The 27,211-nt window shown below is 45.2% G+C and overlaps 1 protein-coding gene across 1 annotated transcript; it reads right to left on the bottom strand.

The window, feature by feature from the left end:
- On the bottom strand, positions 1 to 27,211 carry LOC141127714 (uncharacterized). Its single transcript, XM_073614461.1, has 8 exons — positions 26,838 to 27,211; positions 21,095 to 21,162; positions 16,487 to 16,653; positions 8,358 to 8,461; positions 6,294 to 6,455; positions 5,573 to 5,778; positions 2,244 to 2,320; positions 1 to 151 (listed from the first exon to the last, which is right to left on the bottom strand). The coding sequence occupies exons 1-8, from the start codon at positions 26,907 to 26,909 to the stop codon at positions 75 to 77; spliced, it is 933 nt and encodes a 310-aa protein (XP_073470562.1). The 5' UTR covers positions 26,910 to 27,211; the 3' UTR covers positions 1 to 74.

Below are 27,211 nucleotides of genomic sequence, written 5' to 3'. Positions count from 1 at the left end.
TAAACCCAAAACATATTTTACTATCCTTAAATGCATTACAAAGTTTTCACAGTGCACTTGGAATATATATATATTTATTGCTTGTGTGGACCTCTGGTCAAAGTTTCTCGTAGACTTTCAATCTCGGATGGAGTGGTCCAGCAGCAGCCTCCTGTAATAAACGTAGATATAGCAACTGATATTGTAAAATCGTCATTAACAAGTTAATTAATATTGTTAAAGATTAAAGTGGTTGTAACCGATAGTCTTATAAAACAACCAATTTAGTTAAAAATATAAAATGAGAGGCAAAACATTTTTGTATAGATATAAAAAGAATGTGGGGCCTCAGATGATGTCAGGTATGATGAAACGCGTAGGGAAGAGCCTGTTGTGACGTCACTATGTTTGGTGCTGTAAATGATCTGGAAGCTATCCTGTATGTACCCGCAGATTGATATTAACAAGCTCTTTGCTTTTGGAATATATGCGAGTGTTACTATTGCCTTTGTTCAATAAATCTTTTTACATACGGTATTACGCTACGCAAGGTCTTTTTGTCTATTCCTGACATACAGAATATTTACTGCGGAGTACTTGGTTATTGTAGTGTGCGGTGGTTTTGCCTGTGACGGCCCTTCACTATTGAGGAGCATTGGATATCGTTTACTACATGCCTAAATTGACCAATCTGTAGTGGATGGTCAATTCTGTCCGGTAAGCCTTGTATTTCATCACCTGGTGGAGGTCTGGACACGACATGCATGTTTCCATAAGAAGTTATTATCACGCTTTGGACTTTATTTTAAAAATCACAGACTGAGATTTCATCACTGGAACCATTGTGTATTTCACTCATATCACTGTCTAGGTGATAGGGGATCATTTCTTTGTATTTTTGTTTTAGCGCAACATTTTGTATTAACATTTTTTGATGCCATGTTTTTATATCACATGGTATGTTGCAGCTGTTTTTTTCGTTTCTGTATTGTAGTTTGATTTAGCGCAGTTTTTTGCTATTAATTTACTTTCCAGTGAATGGCTGTGCGGCGGGGGCATGCCAGGAAAAAAGTCTGACCATTGGAGGAGAGTAAACTGAGTTACCAGCATAGCTAGAGAACTGACCACGGTGTGATCTCCTGCTTAGTGTGGTTAGTTTTTAATAGGAAAGCAAGGGGACTAGTAGGAACACCAGGGATTTCACATAAAGGAAACAATACAAAGAGAACAGGATACGTTCTCATACAAGAAGTGATGGGATAACAAATGCTTTAACTTGGCTGTTAATATGCATAATAGCTGAGTATATATCCAGAATATTTGTTTTATATGTGCACCCCTATTATAACATGATCATTATCAATCCCATCAACAGTTGGGGAAGGCTAAACACCATTCCTAATTTGTTGAGCTTTTCCATCCTGGCTTATGAGTATTATAGCCATGGCCTTTTTTTTTCACAAAAAGGATTGTTTTGTCCTGTATTAGGGTTATATTACATAATTACGATGCTTAGTACAAATCTCCATCAAACCCTTTTATTACAGCACTGGGGTTGATTTACTAAAACTAGAGAGTGTAAAATCTGGTGCAGCGCTGCATGGTAGCCAATTAGCTTCCAACTTCAGCTTGTTCAATTAAGTTTTGACAAAAAAAAAAAACCTGGAAGCTGATTGGTTACTATACAGAGCTGCACCAGATTTTGCACTCTCCAGGTTCAGTAAATCAACCCCATTGTCAATTATAAGGTAAAAGCTTCATATCCAGTGGCTTGCTTTATGAGAGATCATGTAAAGGAGGCTTTGTAATTGTAATTATAACTTTTAAAGAAGAAACATAATTGTTTTTCTATTTATTTATTTCTATTTTTATTCCACAAAATGTGTACATATTCAATTAAGTTAGCCGGCATTGTGTGTAGGGTCAAAAGAACCACATGAGTGGGACTAAATAAAAGCAAGCTTGATGAAGGCAACTCTCTATGTATAATTGAACTGAGCCATTTGTACAGAACAGGTAGTCTGTCAATATGTTTTCACTACACCAGATCCATCATCAAGTCCTGCCAGAAGTACATATACTGCTGAAACAAAACATGCACAAGTGGAGTAATCAGTATCTCAGCAGGGAGATGAGCTACCTACGTGAATGAACTGTAGGGACCTGAGAACAGGTTTGGGGAAAACTATTTAAATGTTTATACACAGTTGTTGCAAAGTTTGGAACCAGTTCATAAAATGTAGGAGAAGGCAACTTAGACTTACCAATCCATTTAGCTCCTAACTGGCACCATTCAAGAGCATGTGCAGATAGAGGATTTTCATTAGTAGCGCTTTGCCAGCTAAACAAGCAACAAAATGTGACACAAGTCAGTATTTTTAACATGAAACCTGGTCTTGAACACACTTTAGCAGGTTCCTTTTAATAGCTACTCAAAAATATTTGCAACTCTCCAAGCAGAACACATCCAGAAAATAAATGTATTCTATACATGGCAGTACATGTTAAAAGGTCAAACAATTCAAATTTATGCATTGATTTTACTAACTTATGTTCTCCAAAGGGGTGTGCTGAACACCCTATACTTAGCACATATGAAAATACACTATATTACCAAAAGTACTGGGCCGCCTGCCTTTACAAAGGCACATGAACTTTAATGGCATCCCAGTCTTAGTCCGTAGGGGTCAATATTGAGTTGGCCCACCCTTTACAGCTATAACAGCTTCAACTCTTCTGGGAAGACTGTCCACAATGTTTAGGAGTGTGTCTGTGGGAACGTTTGACCATTCTTCCAGAAGCACATTTGTGAGATCAGGCACTGATGTGGATGAGAAGGCCTGACTCACAGTCTCTGCTCTAATTCATCCCAAAGGTGTTCTTTCGGGGTGAGGTCAGGACTCTGTGCAGGCCAGTCAAGTTCCTCCACCCCAAACTCACTCATCCATGTCTTTATGGACCTTGCTTTGTGCACTGGTGCGCAGTCATATTGGAACAGGAAGGGGCCATCTCAAACTGTTCCCACAAAGTTGGGAGCATAAAATTGTCCAAAAACGTTTTAGTATGCTGATGCCCTAAGAGTTCCCTTTACTGTAACTAAAGGGCCAAGCCCAACCCTTGAAAAACAACCCCACACCATAATCCCTTCTCCACCAAATGATTTAGACCAGTGCACAAAGCAAGGTCCATAAAGATATGGATGAGCGAGTTTGGGGTGGTGGAACTTGACTGGCCTACACAGAGTCCAGACCTCAACCCCATAGAACACCTTTGGTATGAAATGGAGCAGAGACTGTGAGCCAGACCTTCGCGTCCAACATCAGTGCCTGACCTCACAAATGCACTTCTGGAAGAATGGTCAAACATTCCCATAGACACACTCCTAAACCTCGTGGACAGCCTTCCCAGAAGAGTTGAAGCTGTTATAGCTGCAAAAGGTGGGCCAACTCGATATTGAACTCTATGGACTAAGCCTGGGATGCCATTAAAGTGTGTGTGAAGGCAGATGTCCCAATACTTTTGGTAATATAGGGTAGAACAGGCTTGTGTTTCCAAATCTTCTGGAATTGGCCATGTATTATTACGTTCTGAAGGCAACTTAAAACGCAACTCTAACGAAAACTTTTGTTGTTAGTTTTGAATTGTAGAGAAGGGTTCGAGTTTCTGTCAGTCCGCTGGGGAGACTTCTCACTTTTAATTCCTGTGGCATCAAGAAAAAAAAGAAAATCGGAGCAACAAGAAATCACTAGATCAGTTATGCCGCGTACACACAAGCAGACTTTTCGACGGAGTTCCAACGAAACGGACTTGCCTACACACGATCACACCAAAGTCCGATCGTTTTGAACGTGATGACATACGACCGGACTAGAGTAAGGAAGTTTATAGCCAATAGCTGCCCTTGCGTCCTTTTTTGTCTGTTGGATTAGCATACAGACGACCGGATTTTTCGATCGGACTCGAGTCCCTCGGAAAGATTTGAAACATGTTCTATTTCTAAAGTCCAACAGATTTTTAGACAGAAAAGGTCCGATGAAGCCCACACACGATCGAATTGTCCGACGGATTTGTTCTGTCGGACCAGTTTGGTCAAAAAGTACGGTCGTGTGTACACGGCATAAGTATTACCACTTCCCTATTCTTCAAATGTATTTGCTGCCATCTCTGCTTTGATTGGATAATTTCCCCATCACTTTCTGTCCCACTGCCAGCCTCTCACTGAGACAGTAAGGGGAAAACAGAGAGAGAGGTTCCAACCCCTCCCTACTCTATCCTTAAAAAAATATATAAGGTTTTGGTTGGAGTTGGGATTGAAAGTAGGGTAGAGCTTAAAAGTAGAGTAGGGATGAGTTTAAAGTGATATTAAAGGCAAGGTTTTTTTGTTTTTTTCACTAAAAATAACAAACATGTTATACTTACCTGCTCTGTGGCTTTGCACAGAGCAGCCCTAATCCTCCTCTTCTCAGGTCCTCCGTGGGTGCTCCTGGTCCCTCCTTCCAGCCGAGTACCCCCAGAGCAAGAAGCATATGCATATCGCTGGATCACGATGGGGCTCAGGTTTATTAGGGGGGGGCTGCTGCACACAGAAGGTTTTTTTTTTTCATCTTAATGCATAGAATACATGAAGGTAAAAAACCTTCTGCCTTCAGAACCACTTTAAGGTTTAGTCCAAACATACTGTAAGTTCACACTTTAGCCCTGAGCACTTACCTGTGAGGAAGTAGCTGAACGTCATGTATAATGGTGGTATTACTACTGCTGCTATTAAAGATGACAGCTTCCCACTGTAGGTGGTTGTTAAGGACGCTGTCAGGTGCAAGCACTGCCAATTCCTTAAGAACGAGTAATATCACCTGCCCCATTCACTTACAAGGCTGGGACTACAGTGGAAAAAAAAGCACAAGGCCCTCCAAATTTGATACCAGACCCTTTGGGTTCGGTATAGGTTTTAGGAGGGAACCCCACCTGCAAAAGAAAAAAAAATTAGGTCCCCCAAAAATCCACACCAGGGAGGGAGGGAAAATGAGCATGTGTGCACCCCTCCACCTAAACATTACCAGATCACATGCCCTCAACAAGGGGGTGGGTACCTTCATTGTGTCCATGTTAATGAGGACAAGGGCCTATTCCCCACAGCCCTGGCCCTGGGCCCCATACAGGTCATCAGTTTAGAGATAACCACAAACAAGGGGCCTAGAATTATTGCTCTTACTCCAGCGTGTAAAGACGTAATATGTGTAGCACAATTAGGTTTTCGTGCATGGTATCTGGGTGCCCCCTTATTGTTAAAGGGGGCTTCCAGATTCCAATAAGCCCCCGCAGACCCGGACAACCAAATGGGTCAGGGATGTGGGGAGGAGGCCCTTGTCCTCATCAACATGTATGCTTTGCTTGGGGGGGGGGGTGTTCCTTGGCAAAGTACATCTCTATGTTGAGGGCAAGTGGCCTGATGTGGTTCAAGGGGAAAGGGGCTGCATGCTCAGATAAGGGTCTGGTGTGGATTTTCGAGAGGGAACCCACTTTTTTTGCATAGGGTTTCCTATGTATAATTTTTTTTTCTAAAGAAAACAAGACAGCTCCTAAAGTAATTTACCCCAGGTCATGATCCCATGTCCCTCCTCTGTTAGGGTAAACAATCCAGTCGATCTGTAGGCTACAATTTTTGTTGGCTAAAGATAGGAGGGGACTAATGAAATCAGGGGAACAGCAATTCACTCCAATGGCCACCAGTTGGGGTGTTGCTGCTGAAACTTTTACTGCTTCTTCAAACTTATCTCCATAACTGGTAGACGATGTGTTCTAAATAAAACAGAAGAAACAGACGGGTTACATAACTAGATAATAAGAAAATAAACATAATTTTTTTTTTAAAAAAAGCACATTCTTGATACAGGTTTCCTAAATACTCAAAGAATGATATCAGTAAATAATTACTAAACATGAATGCAAGAGTGAAAATCACTAAACTCACCAGATCTCTGCCAGAATGATTAATTTACCAGATCTTCTTACTATTAACCCACCCAATCACTGCCAACACAGCCACTGTGAAGCAAAGTAGGAGCATGGTATTTACTTTGCTTGATTCACCCTTAAATTAAGTTAAGCTCTGGGCAAATAGCTACACAGATGAAGTGTATACGGATCTCATAGCATACACTTGTAGCAGCAGATGTTCCCACAATCCAATGCACAAGAATGAAGGTTTTGGGTTAGCCACATACTCCAGCAGCAAACAGAATTGGCAATATGAAATGCAGACACAAGCTGCACCATATGTACCCATAGGGGATTTTTAATTATAACACACTAACCTGACATGAGTAGGAGAGCCAAGCTTTAGAATTTGGGAACTCCCTGAGAACCTGTACCAGGGCTTCTGCCTCCTTTTGACTAGGAATAGTCTCTATAGCAAACAGATCAACTCCAGCAGATGCCAGGCACTGCATCTGTACCCGATGCCAGTTCTTTAACTCCTGCAACCAGAGATAAAACAATTTAGTTTCCTGTGTGACTTTCAAGTTTACCAATGCCTTAGTAGACTAGTAGAACATTAATAGCTTTTGGAACAGATTCTAAAACATATGGTGATAAAGTCTACAGTGCACCAATGGAAAGAGTAAAGTCTATTAATTATGTCCTATTTGCAGCAACCTTGCTGATTAAGATAGATAATCTAGGTATACAAAAATAAATAATGTATTTAAAGTGATTGTAAAGTCTCTTTTTTTTTATTGTTTTTTTTTTTTTTTTTTAAATAACAATTATGTCATACTTACCTGCTCTGTTACAGTGGATTTTCACAGAGCAGCCCTTATCCTCCTCTTTTCTGGTCCCTCTTCGCTGCTCCTGGCCCCTCCCTCCTGTCGACTGCCCCCACAGCAAGCAGCTTGCTATGGGGGCACCCGAGCTGAGCCACAGTTCCCTTTGTCTATTCAGACACAAAGCTGCGGCCCGGCCCCGCCCCGCCCCCCCCCCTCCTGATTGGCTAACTGACTTTGATTACAGAAGCAGAAGCCAATAGCGCCACTGCTGTGTCTCAGCCAATCAGGAGGGAGAGTTTCGGGCAGCCGAGGGACTTTTTATCTAAATGCATAGAATGCATTAAGATAGAAAACCTTCTACCCTTACAACTTCTTTAATATAAATCAGTTGTTGCTCTCACCTATAGACTAAGACCCCTTTCAGATGGGCGTTCGGAAGATACATTCATCCCTATGGACAGGCGGGTGTCAATGTAATTATGTACGATCAGGCCTGCTAAAAACAGGAGAGGACTCCATTCTCTTCTGTTTAGAGGTGAGGATCAGAGGTAGCCGAGTATAAACAATGGAGTCCGTTTGCTCTTGCCCGCCAATAGAACAGAGCGGGCTCTGTCTGTCTCCACCCTGTAGATACTGAGTGGTCATGGATGTGCCATCCACCCGCTCTGCTCTGATCAGCAGGGGATCATCTCACAGATCCCCTTCATTTTTCAAACAATCGCCCCATGTTAAAGGGGTCTAATCAAGCACTACTGTGGTATGAATAGTTCTGTCAATTCTAAAAATAAAATTATACTATGTTCCAAATAAATACATTAACAAACAGTGCTATGAATAGCTAACTCACAGGCTTAGTTTGCAAATGTGGTAAAAACAGGCTGTTGATGTGTGCTTTTACCTCCCTCTGAATGCCCACCTTCAAAAGAACATTGCAGCCACTCAGGTCCATTCACATTTTCACAGCTGTGGTGCAGCAAACTGAACTCAGCAAGTCACTTTTGGCAGGCAGTGCAGCTTGTAAAATACGCCACTGAAGTCAATAGGACCATACATGTATTTGCATGCCAACCGCTTGGGGTGTAGACAATAAAAGCTGGAAGCTGATAGGCTTCTATGCAGAGCTGCACCAGATTTTGTATGCTCCAGTTTTAGTAAATCTCCCCCATGGTGACAGTTCAAGAAAGTTAGAGAAAAAAAAAAAAAACAGTAGACAGTGCTCTGGCACTGCCAGCTAGAACCAACACTTCCTGTATGGTAAAACGCTGCCTTTTACTGTGCAGGTAGCGTGAACGAGACATTTTTTTTGCGGACCACCAAGGAGCATGTATCTGTGGATTTTACTGTGGCATTAGAGCTTACAGGTCTGGGCTGCTAACTCAGGATCTCATCGTCTTAAGTCTCAAAGCTCGACAGAGCAAGGAGTAGATTTACTTTCTCTACTTTGAAAAATGGTTTTCATCTGTCAAAAGGTAATCATCGGTACCAGTGTATGAGTCCTGTTGCTAATCTATCTACAACATATTTGGAACATTCAAAATGACTAATGCTCATTTTTTTCTGGTTTATGTTGGTTGTCAGCTGATTTATGTTAAACGGATTCTGTTACATACCTACCTCAATACTCATGTCTTTCACATAACTTCCCGTATACTCAGAGCCATCATGAAGGAATGCTCCATAAGGGCCAATAGATCCCGCAATTAAAATATTTCTTTTTTCTGAAAAGTCACACACACACAAAAAAAAAAAAAAAAAATCACTTAGTCAAAAGAACTTGACATGTCAGAAAATACCAGGCATAAATTATTACCAATGTCACATACAGTACTTTACCATCAATATGCACACCCCCATCCTAAGTGAAGAGGATTCTTAGGCTAGATTCACATCTATGCATGTTACTTTTGAGCGTTTCTGCGGTGCTTTTTGCGGTGCTTGCCGTGTTTTTGAACATGCGTTTTTGAACATGCGTTTTTGCCGCGTTTTTTTTTTTTTTTTACAGTGTTTTTTTTTTATACTGTATACAGTGTAAAAAAAAATAAAGGAAAAAAAAACCCCAAAAAACGCAAAACGCGGTAAAAACGCGGTACTTGCGTTTTGGATGCGGGTCCATTGAATTCTATTACATGCAAAACGCTGCATTTTGCATGAAAAAAAGTCCCCGACCCTTTCCAAAAAGCAGAGGCACAAAAATGCATTGATGTGAACATGTTCCATAGGAACCCATGTTAAAAAATTCCCATGCATTTCTGCAAAATGCATAAAAAAAACGCATTTGTGTGTATAGAGCCTTATAGTTGTGAATAAAACTTGGTCCTATGCAACAGCCAAAATTTCAGCAATAACCTTAGCTATAGTACCAGCCTAGAGACCAACCAACTGACGCATTTCACCACTCAGGGCTTAGTCTTAGAGATGGGAGGCATAGAAAGGGAGGATCCTGAGGAGGGCTGTGTGCGTCTACTGACACGCAGGATGAGAGAGAGAGAGAGATCGAGAGAGAAAACCTTTGTACTACTTGGTGCACCATCCAGTCACAGCAGCTTTCAGTCTCTAATAGAGTTTTTCGGGGCTGCTGGCAGTGGGGCTAGACATTGTTCCTGTGCCTTCCATCCACATGAATACGCCAGGATCTCACGCTCATGGGTTAAATGCCCAGTAGGGATGAGCCGAACACCCCCCGGTTCGGTTCGCACCAGAACCTGCGAACGGACCGAAAGTTCGCACGAACGTTAGAACCCCATTGACGTCTATGGGACTCGAACGTTCGAAATCAAAAGTGCTCATTTTAAAAACTAATTTGCATGGTATTGTCCTAAAAAGGGTTTGGGGACCCGGGTCCTACCCCAGGGGACATGTATCAATGCAAAAAAAACTTTTAAAAACGGCCGTTTTTTCGGGAGCAGTGATTTCAATGATGCTTAAAGTAAAAAAAAAAAAAAGTGAAATATTCCTTTAAATATCGTACCTGAGGGGTGTCTATAGTATGCCTGTAAAGTGACGTGTGTTTCCCGTGTTTAGGACAGTCCCTGCACCAAATGTCATTTTTAAAGGAAAAAATCTCATTTAAAACTGCTTGAGGGTTTAATGTAATGTCGGGTCCTGGCAATATGGATGAAAATCAGTGAGACAAACGGCATGGGTACCCCCCAGTCCATTACCAGGCCCTTTGGGTCTTGTATGGATATTAAGGGGAACCCCACACCCAAATTAAAATAAGGAAAGGTGTGGGGCCACCAGGCCCTACTATATACTCTGAACAGCAGTATACAGGCGGTGCAAACAAGACAGGGACTGTAGGTTTGTTGTTAAGTAGAATCTCTTTGTAATTTTGAACGCGTACATTTTTAACGTGTTTAGCTCCAGCCAAAAAATCTTTTTTAAGCTTTTTGGAAAACATAGGGAAGGGTTATCACCCCTGTGACATTTGTTTTGCTGTCTTTCCTCCTCTTCAGAAGATTTCACCTCACTTTTTGTCCCAATGGACTGGAAAGCATCAGTGGAAAGGAGAAATGTTTTTCCCATATTAACTCTTACAGGAGAGAATTTCCCTTCCTAGGGGTAGATTTCATCTCACTTCCTGTTGTCTCCTTCCGTTTGCAAGTAGGAGTCGTTTGTAAGTTAGTTGTTTGAAAGTAGGGTCCTGCCCTATATACTCAGCAGAAATTTGGGCCTTAGGTGTTGCTGTGGCCACAACACTGTAAGCCCTCACAGGGCCCTGCTGTGAAATATTAGATCAAGAATTATAATTACATGCCCCTGTTGAACAGGAGCTGAAAAATTAGGCCTTAGGCACTGGTGCTGGTGCCACAACACTGCAACCCCTCACAGACACTCTAGTTGGAACGCAGGAACGAGCCCTGCTGCAAAGTATTGCATCAAAAATTGTAATTACACGCCCCTATTAAACAAGGGCTGAAAAATTGGGCCTTAGGCACTGGTGCCACAACACTGCAACCCCTCACAGACACTCTAGTTGGAACGCAGAAACGAGCCCTGCTGCAAAGTATTGCATCAAAAATTGTAATTACACGCCCCTGTTAAACAGGGGCAGAAAAAATGGGCCTTAGGCACTGGTGCTGGTGCCACAACACTGCAACCCCTCACAGACACTCTAGTTGGAATGCAGGAACGAGCCCTGCTGCAAAGTATTACATCAAAAATTGTAATTACACGCCCCTGTTAAACAGGGGCTGAAAAATTGTGCCTTAGGCACTGGTGGTGGCGCCCAGAACCAAAAATGTTCTTACAAGCTATCAGCGTGATGATTGAGGAGGAAGAGGATAATTACTCAGGGATAGTCACTCAGCATCAGCATAGGAAGTCTTTGAAGGGATCTGAGATTTCAAAAAAAATTATTCGGTTACATCAGCATCAGGTGCTTGGTAGCTGGTGGTGATCCAAGACTGATTCATTTTTATGAAGGTCAGTCGATCGACCGAGTCAGTGGACAGACGCACCCTGTGATCGGTTACCACGCCTCCAGCAGCACTGAATGTGCGTTCCGAAAGAACGCTGGATGCAGGACAGGCCAGTAGCTCAATTGCATACTGTGCAAGCTCTGGCCAGTGATCCATCCTCAAGACCCAGTAACCCAGAGGATTTTCGGTGGGAAAGGTGTCCAAGTCTGATCTTGCCCCTAGGTATTCCTGCACCATGTAAAACAGACGCTGGCGATGGTTGCTGGAACCGATCATACCTTGGGGCTGCGGACCAAAAAATTGTCTGAACGCATCGGTCAGACGGCCACCTTCTCCACCGCTCCTTCTTTGACTGACCAAAGCCTCAGCAACACATTGTCCAGAAACAGGAGTTTGTAACCTCCCAGTCTCTGGGAACGCGTTGCACAGACCTTTCTGCAAGGCCTCCCGAAGAGGTTTCATCCTCTGCTCCCTCTGCGATGGCAAGATAAGGTCCGCAACCTTACCCTTGTAACGTGGATCAAGGAGGGTTGCCAGCCAGTATTGGTCCTTCTCCTTGATACCACGAATACGAGGATCCTTACGCAGGCTTTGCAGGATCAGGGAGGCCATGCAGCGTAGGTTTGCTGAGGCATTCGGTCCGGAGTCCTCTGGGTCACTAAGGACGACATGGTCCGCAGCCACCTCCTCCCAGCCACGTACAAGTCCATGTGTTTCTTGGGACTGATCCCTTAAAGACTGCTGCTGATGCTGAGTGCCAGGCTCCACCTCCATACTGACACAATCTTCCTCCTCCTCCTCCTCCTCCTCCTCGTCCTCTTCCTGTGTGATCGGCGGGCACGCAGGAACACTGTCTGGATAAAGGGGGCCTTGAGAGCTAAGGAAGTCCTCCTCTTCCTGCCTCTGTTCTGCCTCAAGTGCCCTGTCCATTATTCCACGCAGCGTGTGCTCCAACAGGTGGACAAGGGGGACAGTGTCACTGATGCATGCACTGTCACTGCTCACCATCCTCGTGGCCTCCTCAAATGGTGACAGGACAGTGCATGCATCCCTGATCATGGCCCACTGGCGTGGAGAAAAAAAACCAAGCTCCCCTGACCCTGTCCTGGTGCCATAGTCGCACAGGTACTCATTGATGGCCCTCTGCTGCGTGTGCAGCCGCTGCAGCATGGCCAACGTTGAGTTCCACCTGGTGGGCATGTCACAGATTAGGCGGTTCTTGGGCAGGTTAAACTCCTTTTGGAGGTCCGTCAGCCGAGCACTGGCATTATATGACCGGCGGAAATGCACACAGACTTTCCTGGCCTGCCTCAGGACATCCTGTAAGCCCGGGTACCTGCCCAAGAACCGCTGCACCACCAAGTTAAGGACGTGAGCCAAACAGGGCACATGGGTCATTTGTCCCTGTCGGAGGGCAGAGAGGAGGTTGGTGCCATTGTCGCAAACCACCATTCCTGCCTTAAGTTGGCGTGGCGTCAACCACCTCTGAACCTGCCCCTGCAGAGCTGACAGAACCTCTGCCCCAGTGTGGCTCCTGTCCCCCAAGCACACCAGCTCAAGCACCGCATGGCATCTTTTGGCCTGCGTACTTGCGTAGCCCCTTGAACGACTACGGAGCACCGCTGGTTCCGAGGAAGAGGCCATGGAGGAAGAAGAAGAGGAGGAGGTGGAGGAGAGAGGTGTGTCACAATCATTAGCATTTTGGAGGCATGGTGGCGGAACAACCTCCAACACTACTGCACCTTGTCCTGCATCCTTCCCAGCTGCCAGCAGAGTCACCCAATGCGCCATGAAACTTAGGTAACGTCCCTGTCCATGCCTGCTGGACCATGAGTCAGCAGTAATATGCACCTTACCGCTGACCGCCCTGTCCAGTGAGGCATGGACATTGCCTTCCACATGCTGGTAGAGAGCCGGAATCGCCTTCCGTGAGAAAAAGTGGCGTTTGGGTACCTGCCACTGAGGAACCGCACATTCCACAAACTCACGGAAGGGGGCAGAGTCTACCAACTGAAAAGGCAGCAGTTGAAGTACTAGCAATTTTGCCAAGCTAGCATTCAACCGCTGGGCATGTGGATGGCTGGGAGCAAACTTCTTTCGGCGGTGCAGCAGCTGGGGCAGGGAAATTTGCCTGGTACAATCTGACGTCGGTGTACCAAAATCAGATTGCCCACAAGTACTTGGCTGTGACACACCTAATTCTACACCTTCATTCCTCTCAGTGCAGGTCTCAGAGAGGACTGAAGGTCTAGTGGGGTTGGAAATCTCAGCTGATGAGGAGCAAGGAGAGGTCCTCTTTGTTCTTTGGTGTGGGTCTTTTAGATACGCTTGCCAACGAACTGCATGGCAGGTCAACATATGTCTGGTCAAGCATGTGGTACCCAAGCGGGAGATGTTTTGGCCACGCGAGATACGCTTGAGACATATGTTGCAAATAGCAGCGGTGCGATCTGATGCACTCGTCTCAAAAAAGGCCCACACCAAAGAACTTTTTGAATAACGCGCAGAGACTGCAGCGCCCTGCACATGTGGAGCTTTGGGGTGTGATGCAGTCAATGTGCTGCCCTTAGGCTGGCCCCTGGAGGGCATCCTGCCTCGTTGGTGATGTGCCGCCTCCTCCTCCTCCTCCCCTCTCCTATCAGGCACCCACGTTGAGTCAGTGACCTCATCATCCCCTCCCTCCTCATCACTGGAGCAAACCTGGCAGTATGCTGCAGCAGGGGGAGCATGACTGCCAGATTGCTGTCCTTCTTGGGCACCCCCTCTGTCCGTGCTCATGTTACTGCCTTCATCGAGCTCAGTATCATCATCAGAGCCTTCCAAACGCTGGGCATCCTCCTGGAGCATGTACCCAACACTGTGGTTAAACAGTTCGAGGGACTCCTCAGGAGGACATGGTGGGGCTAGGGAAGGAGTCACTGATGACATTGAGCCGAGGGAAGAGGCCGCTGCTTTGCCAGACAAAGTACCCTGGGCATGGGTGAGAGAGGATGAGGAGGATGAGGACGGCTTGGTCATCCACTCGACCAAGTCTTCCGCATGTTGCGGCTCAACACGGCCAGCTGCCGAAAAAAAGGCCAAGCGTGTCCCATGGCCACGTGCTGATGAGGATGCACCGTCTCCACGACCAGCACTAGACACAGAGCCTGCTTGCCCTCTCTTATTGGCTTGTGACTGTCTGCCTCTCCTTCTTGGCCTTCCAGACATACTAATGGCCTGTAGCTGCACTAAGCTGGGATATATATATATGTACTGATACTGCAGCTAGCAAAATCAACTGCCTGCCTGTAGTATGAGAACACCACCAACCTTCTACAGGTAGCTTTAACTGAACACTGTGAGGTGGACGCACCCCACTAACTTGTAGGTTTAGCTGAACACTGTGAGCAGGACGCACTGCACTAACTGTAAATAGTCTAGCTGCCTGACTGTGGTACTAATAGGATCAAAAGAACACCAGCAATTTTCTTCAGGTAGCTGTATTTACTGTAACAAGACAAGCCTGCCTGTCAGTAAGAAGATAACAGAAACGGATCTAGCTGAACACTGTGAGCAGGACGCACCCCACTAGCTTGTAGGTTTAGCTGAACACTGTGAGGTGGACGCACTCCACTAACTTGTAGGTTTAGCTGAACACTGTGAGCAGGACGCACCCCACTAACTTGTAGGTTTAGCAGAACACTGTGAGCAGGACGCACTGCACTAACTGTAAATAGTCTAGCTGCCTGACTGTGGTACTAATAGGATCAAAAGAACACCAGCAATTTTCTTCAGGTAGCTGTATTTACTGTAACAAGACAAGCCTGCCTGTCAGTAAGAAGATAACAGAAACGGATCTAGCTGAACACTGTGAGCAGGACGCACCCCACTAGCTTGTAGGTTTAGCTGAACACTGTGAGGTGGACACACCCCACTAACTTGTAGGTTTAGCTGAACACTGTGAGCAGGACGCACCCCACTAACTTGTAGGTTTAGCAGAACACTGTGAGCAGGACGCACTGCACTAACTGTAAATAGTCTAGCTGCCTGACTGTGGTACTAATAGGATCAAAAGAACACCAGCAATTTTCTTCAGATAGCTGTATTTACTGTAACAAGACAAGCCTGCCTGTCAGTAAGAAGATAACAGGAACGGATCTAGCTGAACACTGTGAGCAGGACGCACCCCACTAGCTTGTAGGTTTAGCTGAACACTGTGAGGTGGACGCACCCCACTAACTTGTAGGTTTAGCTGAACACTGTGAGCAGGACGCACCCCACTAACTTGTAGGTTTAGCAGAACACTGTGAGCAGGACGCACTGCACTAACTGTAAATAGTCTAGCTGCCTGACTGTGGTACTAATAGGATCAAAAGAACACAAGCAATTTTTTTCAGGTAGCTGTATTTACTGTAACAAGACAAGCCTGCCTGTCAGTAAGAAGATAACAGAAACGGATCTAGCTGAACACTGTGAGCAGGACGCACCCCACTAACTTGTAGGTTTAGCAGAACACTGTGAGCAGGACGCTCTGCACTAAATGTAAATAGTCTAGCTGCCTGACTGTGGTACTAATAGGATCAAAAGAACACCAGTAATTTTCTTCAGGTAGCTTTATATACTGTAACAAGACAAGCCTGCCTGTCAGTAAGAAGATAATAGGAACGGATCTAGCTGAACACTGTGAGCACTGCACTAAATGTAAATAGTCTAGAAGATAACAGGAACGGATCTAGCTAAACTGAATACAGTGTGTGTATATATATATATATATATATATATATATATATATATATATATATATATATATATATATATATATATGCGCAACACCTGGGATGCATATATATAGACAATACACTTTAAGTGCAGCTAACTGACTGACTGTCCTGACTAATCTAGCTAACTCAAATGAAATGACACTGTCTCTCTCTCTCTCTATTTCTCAGCACACCGGAACACACTGCACAGGGCTGCCGTGCAGGCGGCCTTATATAGTGTGGGGCATGTACTAAATCCCCTGAGCCATAATTGGCCAAAGCCTCCTTGGCTTTGGCCAATTACGGCTCTCTGTTAAGGCGGCGCTGTGATTGGCCAAGCATGCGGGTCATAGTGCATGCTTGGCCAATCATCAGCAAGCAATGCACTGTGATGCCGCAGTGAATTATGGGCCGTGACGCGCCACACGAATTTGGCGCGAACGGCCCATATCGTTCGCAATTCGACGAACGATCGAACAGCCGATGTTCGAGTCGAACATGGGTTCGACTCGAACACGAAGCTCATCCCTAATGCCCAGCATGCATGAGGCCTAACTCTGGTAAGGTGTTTGCTAAATATTACCTGAGGATTGTGTGTTGAATTCTTCTGCGGCTTCTTTAGCAAGGGATACTGCCACATTAAAAAGTTCTGCTGACTCATCTACATTCACACCCAAATGTTGTACAAATCCTTTAATGCTAGCTTGGTAGGTAGCTGTAGTCAAGACTTCGGAACCGCTCCTGAGAAAACTATAACATAAAAAATGCATAAATAAAAGGATCAGATAGCTCAAAAAACACCAAAATGTTAAGCAAGTGTAAAACAAATTACAACCCAAATATACCCTGACTGTTAAAAATACACTAGGGTTGATTTACTAAAACTGGAGAGTGCCCACTTGGTCGACCACGTGGATGTAGCTTCTCATGCCTTCTTATGGACTTTTCATGGGTTCATAGTGAAACCCTTATCGTGCATCTATACTGTATAACAGTTTTTTTTCAACTCCAGTCCTCAAGACGCCCCAACAGGTCATGTTTTCAGGCACTATGTGGGCATATCTGTTTTGGTTGTATGAGAATTCTTGTACCATCATCGTGGCCATATATATGTATGCATTAAAATCCTGAGGAACCGGGGGGTATCAGGAGGATTAGATGTAACCATCTGGGTCTCAGCACCGAATACTAGGGTATTGTTTGAAGGCATATTTGACTCCGTAAAACAGTCCATAGATTCTGGTAATAGTCCATTTAACTACTGGTGATGGCCCACATGGTAAATGTAGAAGCTTTCTGATACTCATTACATAGTGGTGGATGTCACTCTTGATTGGGACTATTATTTTCATCTATGCACATTTTAAACAGACTTATAATCTATAATATTTTTTTCACATATGTTTTTCACTCTATTAATGTGGTTTGTATTAGGGCTCATGCACAATGGACGTTAGAAAAAACGAGCAGCAACGCCACTACTAACGCCAGGAAAAAGCAGCTGTAAAAACATGCTTTTAGTAGCTTTTTGTATTGGCGTTAATGCGCATTTAGCCGCGCTAGCTTTTAGCGGCGTTTCTCTGCCTCTATTCAAAATCAGTGGTTCCCTTTGAGAGCTCATTGATTTGAAAAGAAGTTGCACCAAAAGTCAGATCATGATGATCCAACTTGCAGTGTGACTTGTGCACTGAGGATCTTGAAGAGGAACCCCACTCCAAAATAATAATAATTAAAAAAAAAAAAAAAACCAGCATGGGGTCCCCCCACAGAACAAGAAAAACGGTATGTGCGTCCCCCCAAAATCCATATCAGACACTTATCCGAGCATGCAGCCCGGCAGGTCAGGACGAGCGAGCGCCTCCCCCCCTCCTGGACCACACCCGGCCACATGCCCCCAACATGGGGGTGGGCATTTTGGAGCAGGGGGTGCCTTTACCCCCCACCCCGAAGCACTTTGTCCCCATGTTGAGGACAAGGGCCTCTTCCTGACAACCCTGGCCGTTGGTTGTCAGCGTCTGCGGGCGGGGGGCTTATCGGAATATTGAAGTCCCCTTGAAACCCCCCCAGATCCCGGCCCCCCACCCTGTGTGAATGAGTAGGTGTACATCGTTACCCTACCCATTCACCCAAAAAGAAAGTGTCAAAAATAAAAACAGTACACAGGTTTTTGACAAAGTAATTTATTAAAGCAGCTCCGGCATCTTCTTCTGATTTTCTCCCTCTGGTTCTTCTCCTCTCACTGCTGATGACTTCTTCCGTCGCCGGGTCTCCTCTCTCCACTGTCTTCTCTCACCACCGGTTCTCCTCTTCCCCGCTGTCTTCTCCCTCCGATCTTCACCCGACGCTCTCTCCTGCTGTAATGCTGGGTCCACCGTGTGCCATGACTTTTATGGCCATGGGGCGGGCCCACCCGGTGATGTCATCAGGAGGCTCCGCAAACGATATTGCCATCATGTAATGACCGAATTTCCAATGATAAATCATTCAATGGACATAAATAAATCATTTTCATGTTCTTTTTTTGCTTCTGGGTCACATTTGCACAGTACCAACAGTTCAATTTTTAATGGGCGAGAAACACATTAACCTTTCATTTTATTGTCCATTTGGCAGAAGTTTTCCCAACTTTTCCTTTGATTTTTTGGCTCAAAAACATCACAACCAATTTTCGATTTGTGCCCTATTAACTGGACGAAAAACAACCTAACTGTCTAAATGTCAGATTTTTCATCTAGTGTATGGGCACCATAATCCTCCACACTCATGTCAGAGCCATCAAACATCAGTAGCAGCTACTAACCCTAAAGCTCCTAAATTCTCCTCCCCATAGTCCTGGTAGATCGTTTATCCACCTCCATCTCCCTATCTGCATTAAAGAGTATCTAAACCCAAAAATAAAAATGTAACATATTGCAGCGAAGAAAACATTTCTTTACAGAAAACCCCATTTGGCTTCCACAAAGAAAAACAGCATTCAGTAGGCGGCAGTATTGCTTCCTAAATTCCTGGCAGCCATTGCTCTACCGCCCTCTGAAAAGCGATCCACTGGGGTTTTCAGAGGGGTAGTAGGGAGTGTTACAGGTGTGAATGAGCTCCAAATACCGCTCTAAAAGAGCCCTGGATAGCAGTTGACACTTGACAGAGATTCTTATTTTCAAAACTAAAAAGAAAGTTTTGGCTGGACCCTTTCAAGTCACATATCAACTTTCCATCTCAGATTCCAAGGAATGCAGTCTCTACTCCTTTTTTTAGAAAGAGAGGGCAGTAGTAGAAGCAGCCTCCTTATTTTCTTATGATAGGTTTCCATTAAGACCAAGCCTTTATTTTAGATATGCCGATTACTCATTATGCCAACCAATGTCTGATACTGATTTTCACCCTGTGGCCCACTGGTACAGCAGCAGCTCTAATCCCAACCATTACATCTTGTATGATTTGCTAATGAGGTCAGGCCTCTCTTTTAGAATTTTCAATTCACTGCTGTGGCAAATTCACCGGTAAACCCAAATGATTTAACTAAAGTGGAAGATGGCCCATTTTGCAGGTACAGCTACTGTATGTAAAACATTAAGATTGAGTGCCTACACTGTTTAAAATCCAGTAATACACTGTCTCATCCTGCTCTGCACATGCTCAGTTGCTCTCCATTTTTAGGCACTGCAGAGTTTGTAAAGGTCGATCTGCTGACAGCCTTAATGCGGAATGAAACCCTCCTATCCATTATAGTCAAGGAAGCCGCTTCTGTTTGATCTGAAACTGCCATGCTGCTGCAAAATGTGATCAGTTAGACACCAGCCATTTGATGGTTTGACAGTTTGGTTGAGAAAACAAGCAAATGTGACAGTTAGCAATTCCGGCATTCCAGGAATGTCACAGTTTTTAACTTAAGTGGAACTTTAGTCAGAAAAGTAAGTCCTGCTGGATCACTTCAGGCTGGCCCCTTTTGCAGATATAGTTATGTAAAACATTAAAAATAAGTGCCTGTACTGTGTAAAATCCAGTAATATACTGTCTCTCCCTGCTCTGCACAGGCTCAGTTGCTCTCTTTTTCTAGGCATTTTTAAAGCACTAACTAATTTGTAGAGGCCGATCTGCTGACAGCCTGAGCCCCGGTTCACACTGGGACGACTTGTCAGGTGACCTAGTCGCCTGACAAGTAGCGTCCCGTTCTGTGCAATGGAACCGTTCTAATCGGAGCGACGCAAGTCGCTCCGACTTAGAAAAAGGTTCCTGTACAACTTTTGGGGCGACTTGCATTGACTTCTATACAGAAGTCGTCTTGCAAGTCGCCGCTGAGTCGTGTTCTGGGTCGCCTGAGGCAGTCGCGCTGTAAGTCGTGCTGCCTCAGTGTGAGCCGACCCTTAATGCAAAATAAAGCCTTCCTATCCTTTACAGTCAAGGAAGCTGCTTCTGTTTGATCTGCGATCAGTTATGACACTGGTCATTTGGTGGTTTGACAGTTTGGTTGAGGACACAAGCAAATGTGACTGTTAGCAATCCCGGCATTCCAGGAATGTAACTTTTTTTAAACCTTTAAATCGATGGGTTCAGTTGCGCTTTAGGATTTATTGATGCTCAGTGGCTCTGGGCTTCATTAAAATCACAGCCTCCAGCAAGAAGAAACCAGATCAATGCTGGAGGCAATTTACAGCACACACTAATGTTGGTGACATAAATATTCATGTGGAATGTAGGTTCCTTGTTAAAGAACATTATTTTTATGAAGCTGTTATGGGTAAAGTTCTGCTTTAAATCGATGGGTTTTAATTCCGCTTTATAATTTACTTCTGCTCAGGGCCTCTGGGCTTCAGCAAAATGGCAGCCTCCAGCAAGAAGAAACAGGAACAATGCTGGAGGCAATTTATGTTGCACACCAATGTTGGTAGCATACTTACTGTATTAATGTGGAATATTCCTTGCTAAAGAACATTCTTTTTTTATCAAGTTGTTATGGGTAAAGTTCCACTTTAAGTAAAAATGAGCTGCAGTGTCTAGAAATGCATGGAGACTTCAGAAGAGCTCCAGTACAGTGTGGAAAAATGCTCCATTGAAATGTAAACAGGACACATAGAAAATAATTGTTTTCTGTGTGCCCTTGCAAAGATCTGCGTTTTTCAAGTGCAGAAAAACACAGGTCTCCACACAAGGGTGAAGTTCTAAGTTGTGAGTGGAATGTATTTCTTAGAATTACCTTGTGTGAACATCCTTAATTGCTTGCGGGTTGGTATGAAGAAATCTTGCACTCCAGAGTGGATCTCCCTATAATAGAAAAATTACAGAGTAGGTTTATCATGAATTGCTAGTTGTTGCTCCTCTTTATCTTGCTAAGTAATACAAAACATTTGCTTTCTATCTACCAAGTGTATAGAACAGCTCTTTTCAGCATTCTTAACATGGTAGAACCCTTAAAATAACTTTCAGGTCTCAGGGAACCCTGGTAATAATTGTTATATCTACAGCTCAGGATACATTAGCGTGGACAGTAGGATGTCTTATTTGACATCCAAGACTGCTCTATAAGACTTCATTCTTTTCAGTAATAAAAATGAAATGAAACAAATGACAAGAATGGCCAGAAAAGAAATGCAGACAGTAATGTTTCCTCATATTGTTGGTTAGTGGAGAATGGCCTCCTTAAAATGTAGTCAGTGGGAGAAGAACCCTCTTACATTGGAGGTCAGTGGGAGAAGGAATTCCTTACATTGGTAGTTAAAGTGTTACTAAACCCAGGACCCTGCATTCACTATATCTGGTCTCCCACAGTACACAGGACATGGAAACGCAATTATTTTAGTAAATATAAACTGCTAAATACCTTTTCTTATCAGCAGTATATAGCAGTCTTGTAACTTCTATCAGTGTCTGGTTAAAGCTTGTAGGAGGAGTTTTCATTCTTCTCCTGATTGTCCTATGAAGCTACAGGACCCCTGACCCTCTACCTGGACAGTGCTGCTTGGCCCTGTGCTGATCAGAAAGAAAGAAAGAAGCTATCTAGCAATACACACCAAAATGATCATGTGCAAAGTGCCCCCAAGGCTCTGTACTATGAGGAGGTGGTTTGGGGACTGTGGAAGAAGGGGAGGATCAGAGAAGACAGGATCAAACAGCCATTTTACACAATGCAGAGGATTAAACCCTTAGATTCCACGGTGAGTATAACAAGCATGCTTTACTGCATATACACACCGATTTTACTGTTGTTGGTTTAGTAACACTTTAATAGAAGAAGGACCTCCTTAAATTGGCTGTCAGGGAAGGACCCCTTTACCCTGGTGTTCAAAGTGACATTAGTAGTCAGTGGGAGGAATGCCCCTTACATTGGTGGTTAACAGGATGAATGCAGCTTAAATTGGTGGCAAGTAAGAAGAATGCTCCTTGCTTTGGTGGTCAGTGGGAGAAGGGCCCCCTTTACAATGGTGATTAGAGTTAGGCATGCTCTTTACATTAGAAGTCAGATAGTCAGTGTGAAGAATGCTCCTTACATGGGAAAAATGCTTATTACATTGGTGATCAGCCCCTCCCCCACCCTTCTAACATTGGTGGTAATTTTAAAGAATGCTCCTTATATCTTAGGTCAGTGGGAGAAGAAAAATCTTATAACTGGTGGTCAGTAGGAGAAGGACCTCCTTACTATGGTGCTCAGTGGGAGCAGGGCCTCCTTACATTTGGTGCTCAGTGGGAGCAGGGCCTCCTTACATTTGGTGCTCAGTGGGAGCAGGGCCTCCTTACATTTGGTGCTCAGTGAGAGCAGGGCCTCCTTACATTTGGTGCTCAGTGGGAGCAGGGCCTCCTTACATTTGGTGCTCAGTGGGAGCAGGGCCTCCTTACATTTGGTGCTCAGTGGGAGCAGGGCCTCCTTACATTTGGTGCTCAGTGGGAGCAGGGCCTCCTTACATTTGGTGCTCAGTGGGAGCAGGGCCTCCTTACATTTGGTGCTCAGTGGGAGCAGGGCCTCCTTACATTGGTGCTCAGTGGGAGCAGGACCTCCTTACATTTGGTGCTCAGTGGGAGCAGGGCCTCCATACATTGGTGCTCAGTGGGAGCAGGGCCTCCATACATTGGTGCTCAGTGGGAGCAGGGCCTCCATACATTGGTGCTCAGTGGGAGCAGGGCCTCCATACATTGGTGCTCAGTGGGAGCAGGGCCTCCATACATTGGTGCTCAGTGGGAGCAGGGCATCCTTTCATTGGTGCTCAGTGGGAGCAGGGCATCCTTTCATTGGTGCTCAGTGGGAGCAGGGCCTCCTTACATTGGTGCTCAGTGGGAGCAGGGCCTCCATACATTGGTGCTCAGTGGGAGCAGGGCCTCCATACATTGGTGCTCAGTGGGAGCAGGGCCTCCATACATTGGTGCTCAGTGGGAACAGGGCCTCCTTACATTGGTGCTCAGTGGGAACAGGGCCTCCTTACATTGGTGCTCAGTGGGAGCAGGGCATCCTTTCATTGGTGCTCAGTGGGAGCAGGGCATCCTTTCATTGGTGCTCAGTGGGAGCAGGGCATCCTTTCATTGGTGCTCAGTGGGAGCAGGGCCTCCTTACATTGGTGCTCAGTGGGAGCAGGGCCTCCATACATTGGTGCTCAGTGGGAGCAGGGCCTCCTTACATTGGTGCTCAGTGGGAGTAGCTTAAAAAGTGGGAGGCACATATACAAACTGTTGTAATTCCTACACCGTTCACCTGATTTGGATGTAAATACCCTCAAATTAAAGCTGAAAGTCTGCAGTTAAAGCACGTCTTGTTCGTTTCATTTCAATTCCATTGTGGTGGTGTATAGAGCCAAAAAGATTAGAATTATGTAGATGTCCCAATATTTATGGACCTGACTGTATTTGTGTTTTGATGTGATCCACTAGCTTTTGCATGTTTTGCTATGTTGCGCAACATCTAGACCACATATGTCAAACACAAGGCCCAGGGGGCCGAATCCACCCCACCAGGCTTTGTCATGTGGCCCTCACACCCAGTTTTGCAGCTGGAACTTGGTGGAACTCTATTCTGCCACTTCTGGCTCTCACCAGAAAAGGCATGTGTGCGCTGCGTGTAGAGTGCAGGGCTCAGGGGTGCACTGTATACAGAGTGCAGAGTTTAGGGGTGTGCTATGTACAGTGTGCAAGGTGTGCAACCCCAACCCCCCCATCCCAAAGCCTCCTTACATCTCTCTCCCTCCTAATTGACCCGGGTCTAGCACTTTCCTGAGAGGGTTGTGTGCTTTGCAGGGAGATCATTTTCTATCTTTCTCTCTGGGGATCTATCCCTGTCATGCCTTGCGCGAGAGTGCGTGCAGAGATCTGTTATATCTAGGATTCACTGAACAAAGCTGTCCCTTGTAAACACAGAAGGCTTCCATGTTTACAAGTGACATCACGGAGCAGGAGCAAGAGGTGAGAACCAGAAGTGGAGAATAGATTTCCACCAAGTTCCAGTTGCAAAACTGGGTGCGAGGGCCACATGACAAGGCCTGGCGGACTGGATTCGGCCCGTGGGCCTTGTGTTTGACATATGTGGTCTAGATGTTGTGCTACATAGCAAAGCATGCAAGAGCTAGTGGATCATATCAAAACACAATGCATACTGAGTGTAGGGTTCGGGTATGCGCTGCGTACCGAGTGCAGGGTCCAGGTGCATGCTGCATATGCAGCGCGCACCTAAACCCTGCACTCGGTACGCAGTGTGCACCTGAACCCTACACTCTGCACGTAGCGTACACATGAACCCTGCACACCTGGAGCCCACACTCTGTACATAGCGCACACTTGAACCCTGCACTCTGTACGTAGCGCACACCTGAACCCTGCACTCAACCAGCCCTTTGAGGGCAACCATACTGCTGATGCGGCCCGCAATTAAATTGAGTTTGACACCCCTGATCTAGACTTTCACAGTAAGGGATAACTTGTGGTATCATGCCTAACAGGTTTAGTCTATGTAGGATACTGCAATTTCCCCAAAGTGCCAACCCACTCCTTGATAATGGATGGACTAGCACTCAGAGAACTTGTGAACAGAAGAAACTACCTTTGACAGTGATCAGAGCACACTGTACAAGCATATGTAGCACTAACTCTCGGTGGAGCTGCTGGTTTAAAGCGGGCTTGTTACCTTCACTCTCGATACCTCTGTTTCACCGGCACCGGGTCTAGGGTCCCGTTGAGTTTACCTCTGGACGATGTAGACACCAAACACTTGGGTATATTTTCCAATGCTTTAATGAACATGTAATAAAGGAAGTAGCAGGAAAGAGGCAGAAGGAAAGTTGCAGGGAAGTTCAAATACCTTTCCTTAGTATTCTTTAGAACTTTCTTTCCAATAGACTACTTGTAGTTGAATGCGCTCCCCTTGTGGGATTCAATCTTTGCCTGCCTGGATAGGCCTCTCTCACTTGTCTAGCAGCCAGTACGTAGCACGAACAAAAGTCTCTGCCACAGACTTGTTTGGAATAAAACCCGTACGATCTTCTGCCACAGGATGTAATGGTTTGCGATGAATGTCAGACACAGTACTTGAACCTTTAAGCCAACCCGGCAGTACTATACTGTAAGATTACTTCGGAATGCATCCTCCAACCGAGTCACCAGGCCCCTCTCCAGACCAGCACTCTGCATGATCCTTCCACAACGGGTCCTCCCCTGGGATCTTCTCGGTTGTCCAGCTTCTTCACTCTGGATAGACAGCTCAGGACTAAGGATGAGCTCCGGCGTGTTCGCATGGCGCACGTGCCGAGCCCGCCAGGAAGTCGGCACGGCGCAGCGCTAATCACAGGCAGGGAGACATTTCCCGATCTCTGCAGCCGCACATCGGGAAATGTCTCACTGCTTGTGATTAGCGCTGCGCCGTGCCGACTTCCTGGCGGGCTCGGCACGTGCGCCATGCGAACACGCCGGAGCTCATCCCTACTCAGGACCATTCCTCTGCTGCTGTGGTAGGCCCCAGACAGGCTTCTGGGCCCACCCACACGCTGCAGCCGCATGGGCCTCCTGAACAGAGGACCACAAGGTGGTACTCTTAACACATACCTGTCGGCCAGGAGGGCCAGCAGGTGGCTGAAAACGAACCCCTAAACATGGCGTCTGTCCCATAAATACCCTCTCCCAGAATGCAACTCGGAGGACCACCTCCACCGAGTTATCTCCGGGACAGAGGAGCACTCATACGCTTCAACATGTTGCCTTTCCAACACTGGCCCATGGCGATCACGACACCCACCGGCGCAGTGTGGAACTACACGCAACTCAGCCAAGCTGGAACAGAGGCAAATCTAACTTCACCTAACAAGCAACCCACAAAATTTACCTATCAGCGGTAGATTGAAAATCTACCAGTGCTACACATAGATAAAAAAGAATCACAATGATCACATTACATGTGTTAACATCTGCTTTTATTTTTCACCGTTTTACACATTTCACGCTAGGTGACATATCTTTAACGGCTTATTAACGCATATATACAATGCAACATGAGCCCGGTTTAAAAAAAAAAAAAAAAGCCATGTCATCTATGTGAGGGTTATTTAAAGCAAAGTTCATGCTAAGAAGTACAGTATTCACATCAAATCAGCTTTTAGCAGCTTGATAACAATAAACAAGGCGGTGCTGTCTGTCAAACCGAGCTGGACCATGTCGGCTTGTAGGAGGGTGGCACTGGTTAGCTTTTGGATTTCCAATTACAGCAATCTTAAGCTTCAGCCTAGGAATGTCAATCCATAGCTCACTGGAGTGCAGGTTGCCAAAAAAAAAAAGCCGTATCCCTGGCATTACCTAATTTGTTGGTAGATCTGATAGAATGTAGATAAATTGTATGATCAGATTGTAGCATGTATGGGCATCTTAACATGAAATAGCTGTCTGTATGAGCTGCATGCCCTCCCCCCAGTACAGTAAGGTGTAGAGTTGTGATTAGAAGTGCTGTGTATGAGAAGCACACAGAGATCAGATACCTTTATGGTGAATCCAGCAGCCTGCAGCTCAGTAGATAATCCTCCACTCAATATTCTCACTGTGTCTGCCATGACATCAGCCTCCTACATGCTCATCAGAGGATCATGTCTGATCTAGTTCTTCCCATGCAGAAGTAGGCAGTCCTATAAATGAATCATTAACACATCACAGGAGCCTGCCAGGATCTGGGCACATGTCACCCACAATAATCTACAGGAGAATGAGGACAAATATAACAACTACAGACTGCAGCACTTCCCTACACTAATAACTAAGGAGACCCCCTCTCCCTCTACAGCCCTCTATTCCTCCATCAGCCCCTTAGTACTGCTCAGATGAGGCGAGCACTTTAAACAGAACTGGTTGTGGGAAT

The sequence above is a fragment of the Aquarana catesbeiana genome, linkage group LG02 (assembly GCF_042186555.1).
Source record: "Aquarana catesbeiana isolate 2022-GZ linkage group LG02, ASM4218655v1, whole genome shotgun sequence".
In the NCBI taxonomy this organism is placed as follows: domain Eukaryota; kingdom Metazoa; phylum Chordata; class Amphibia; order Anura; family Ranidae; genus Aquarana; species Aquarana catesbeiana.
This window is presented reverse-complemented; position numbering and strand designations above follow the sequence as displayed.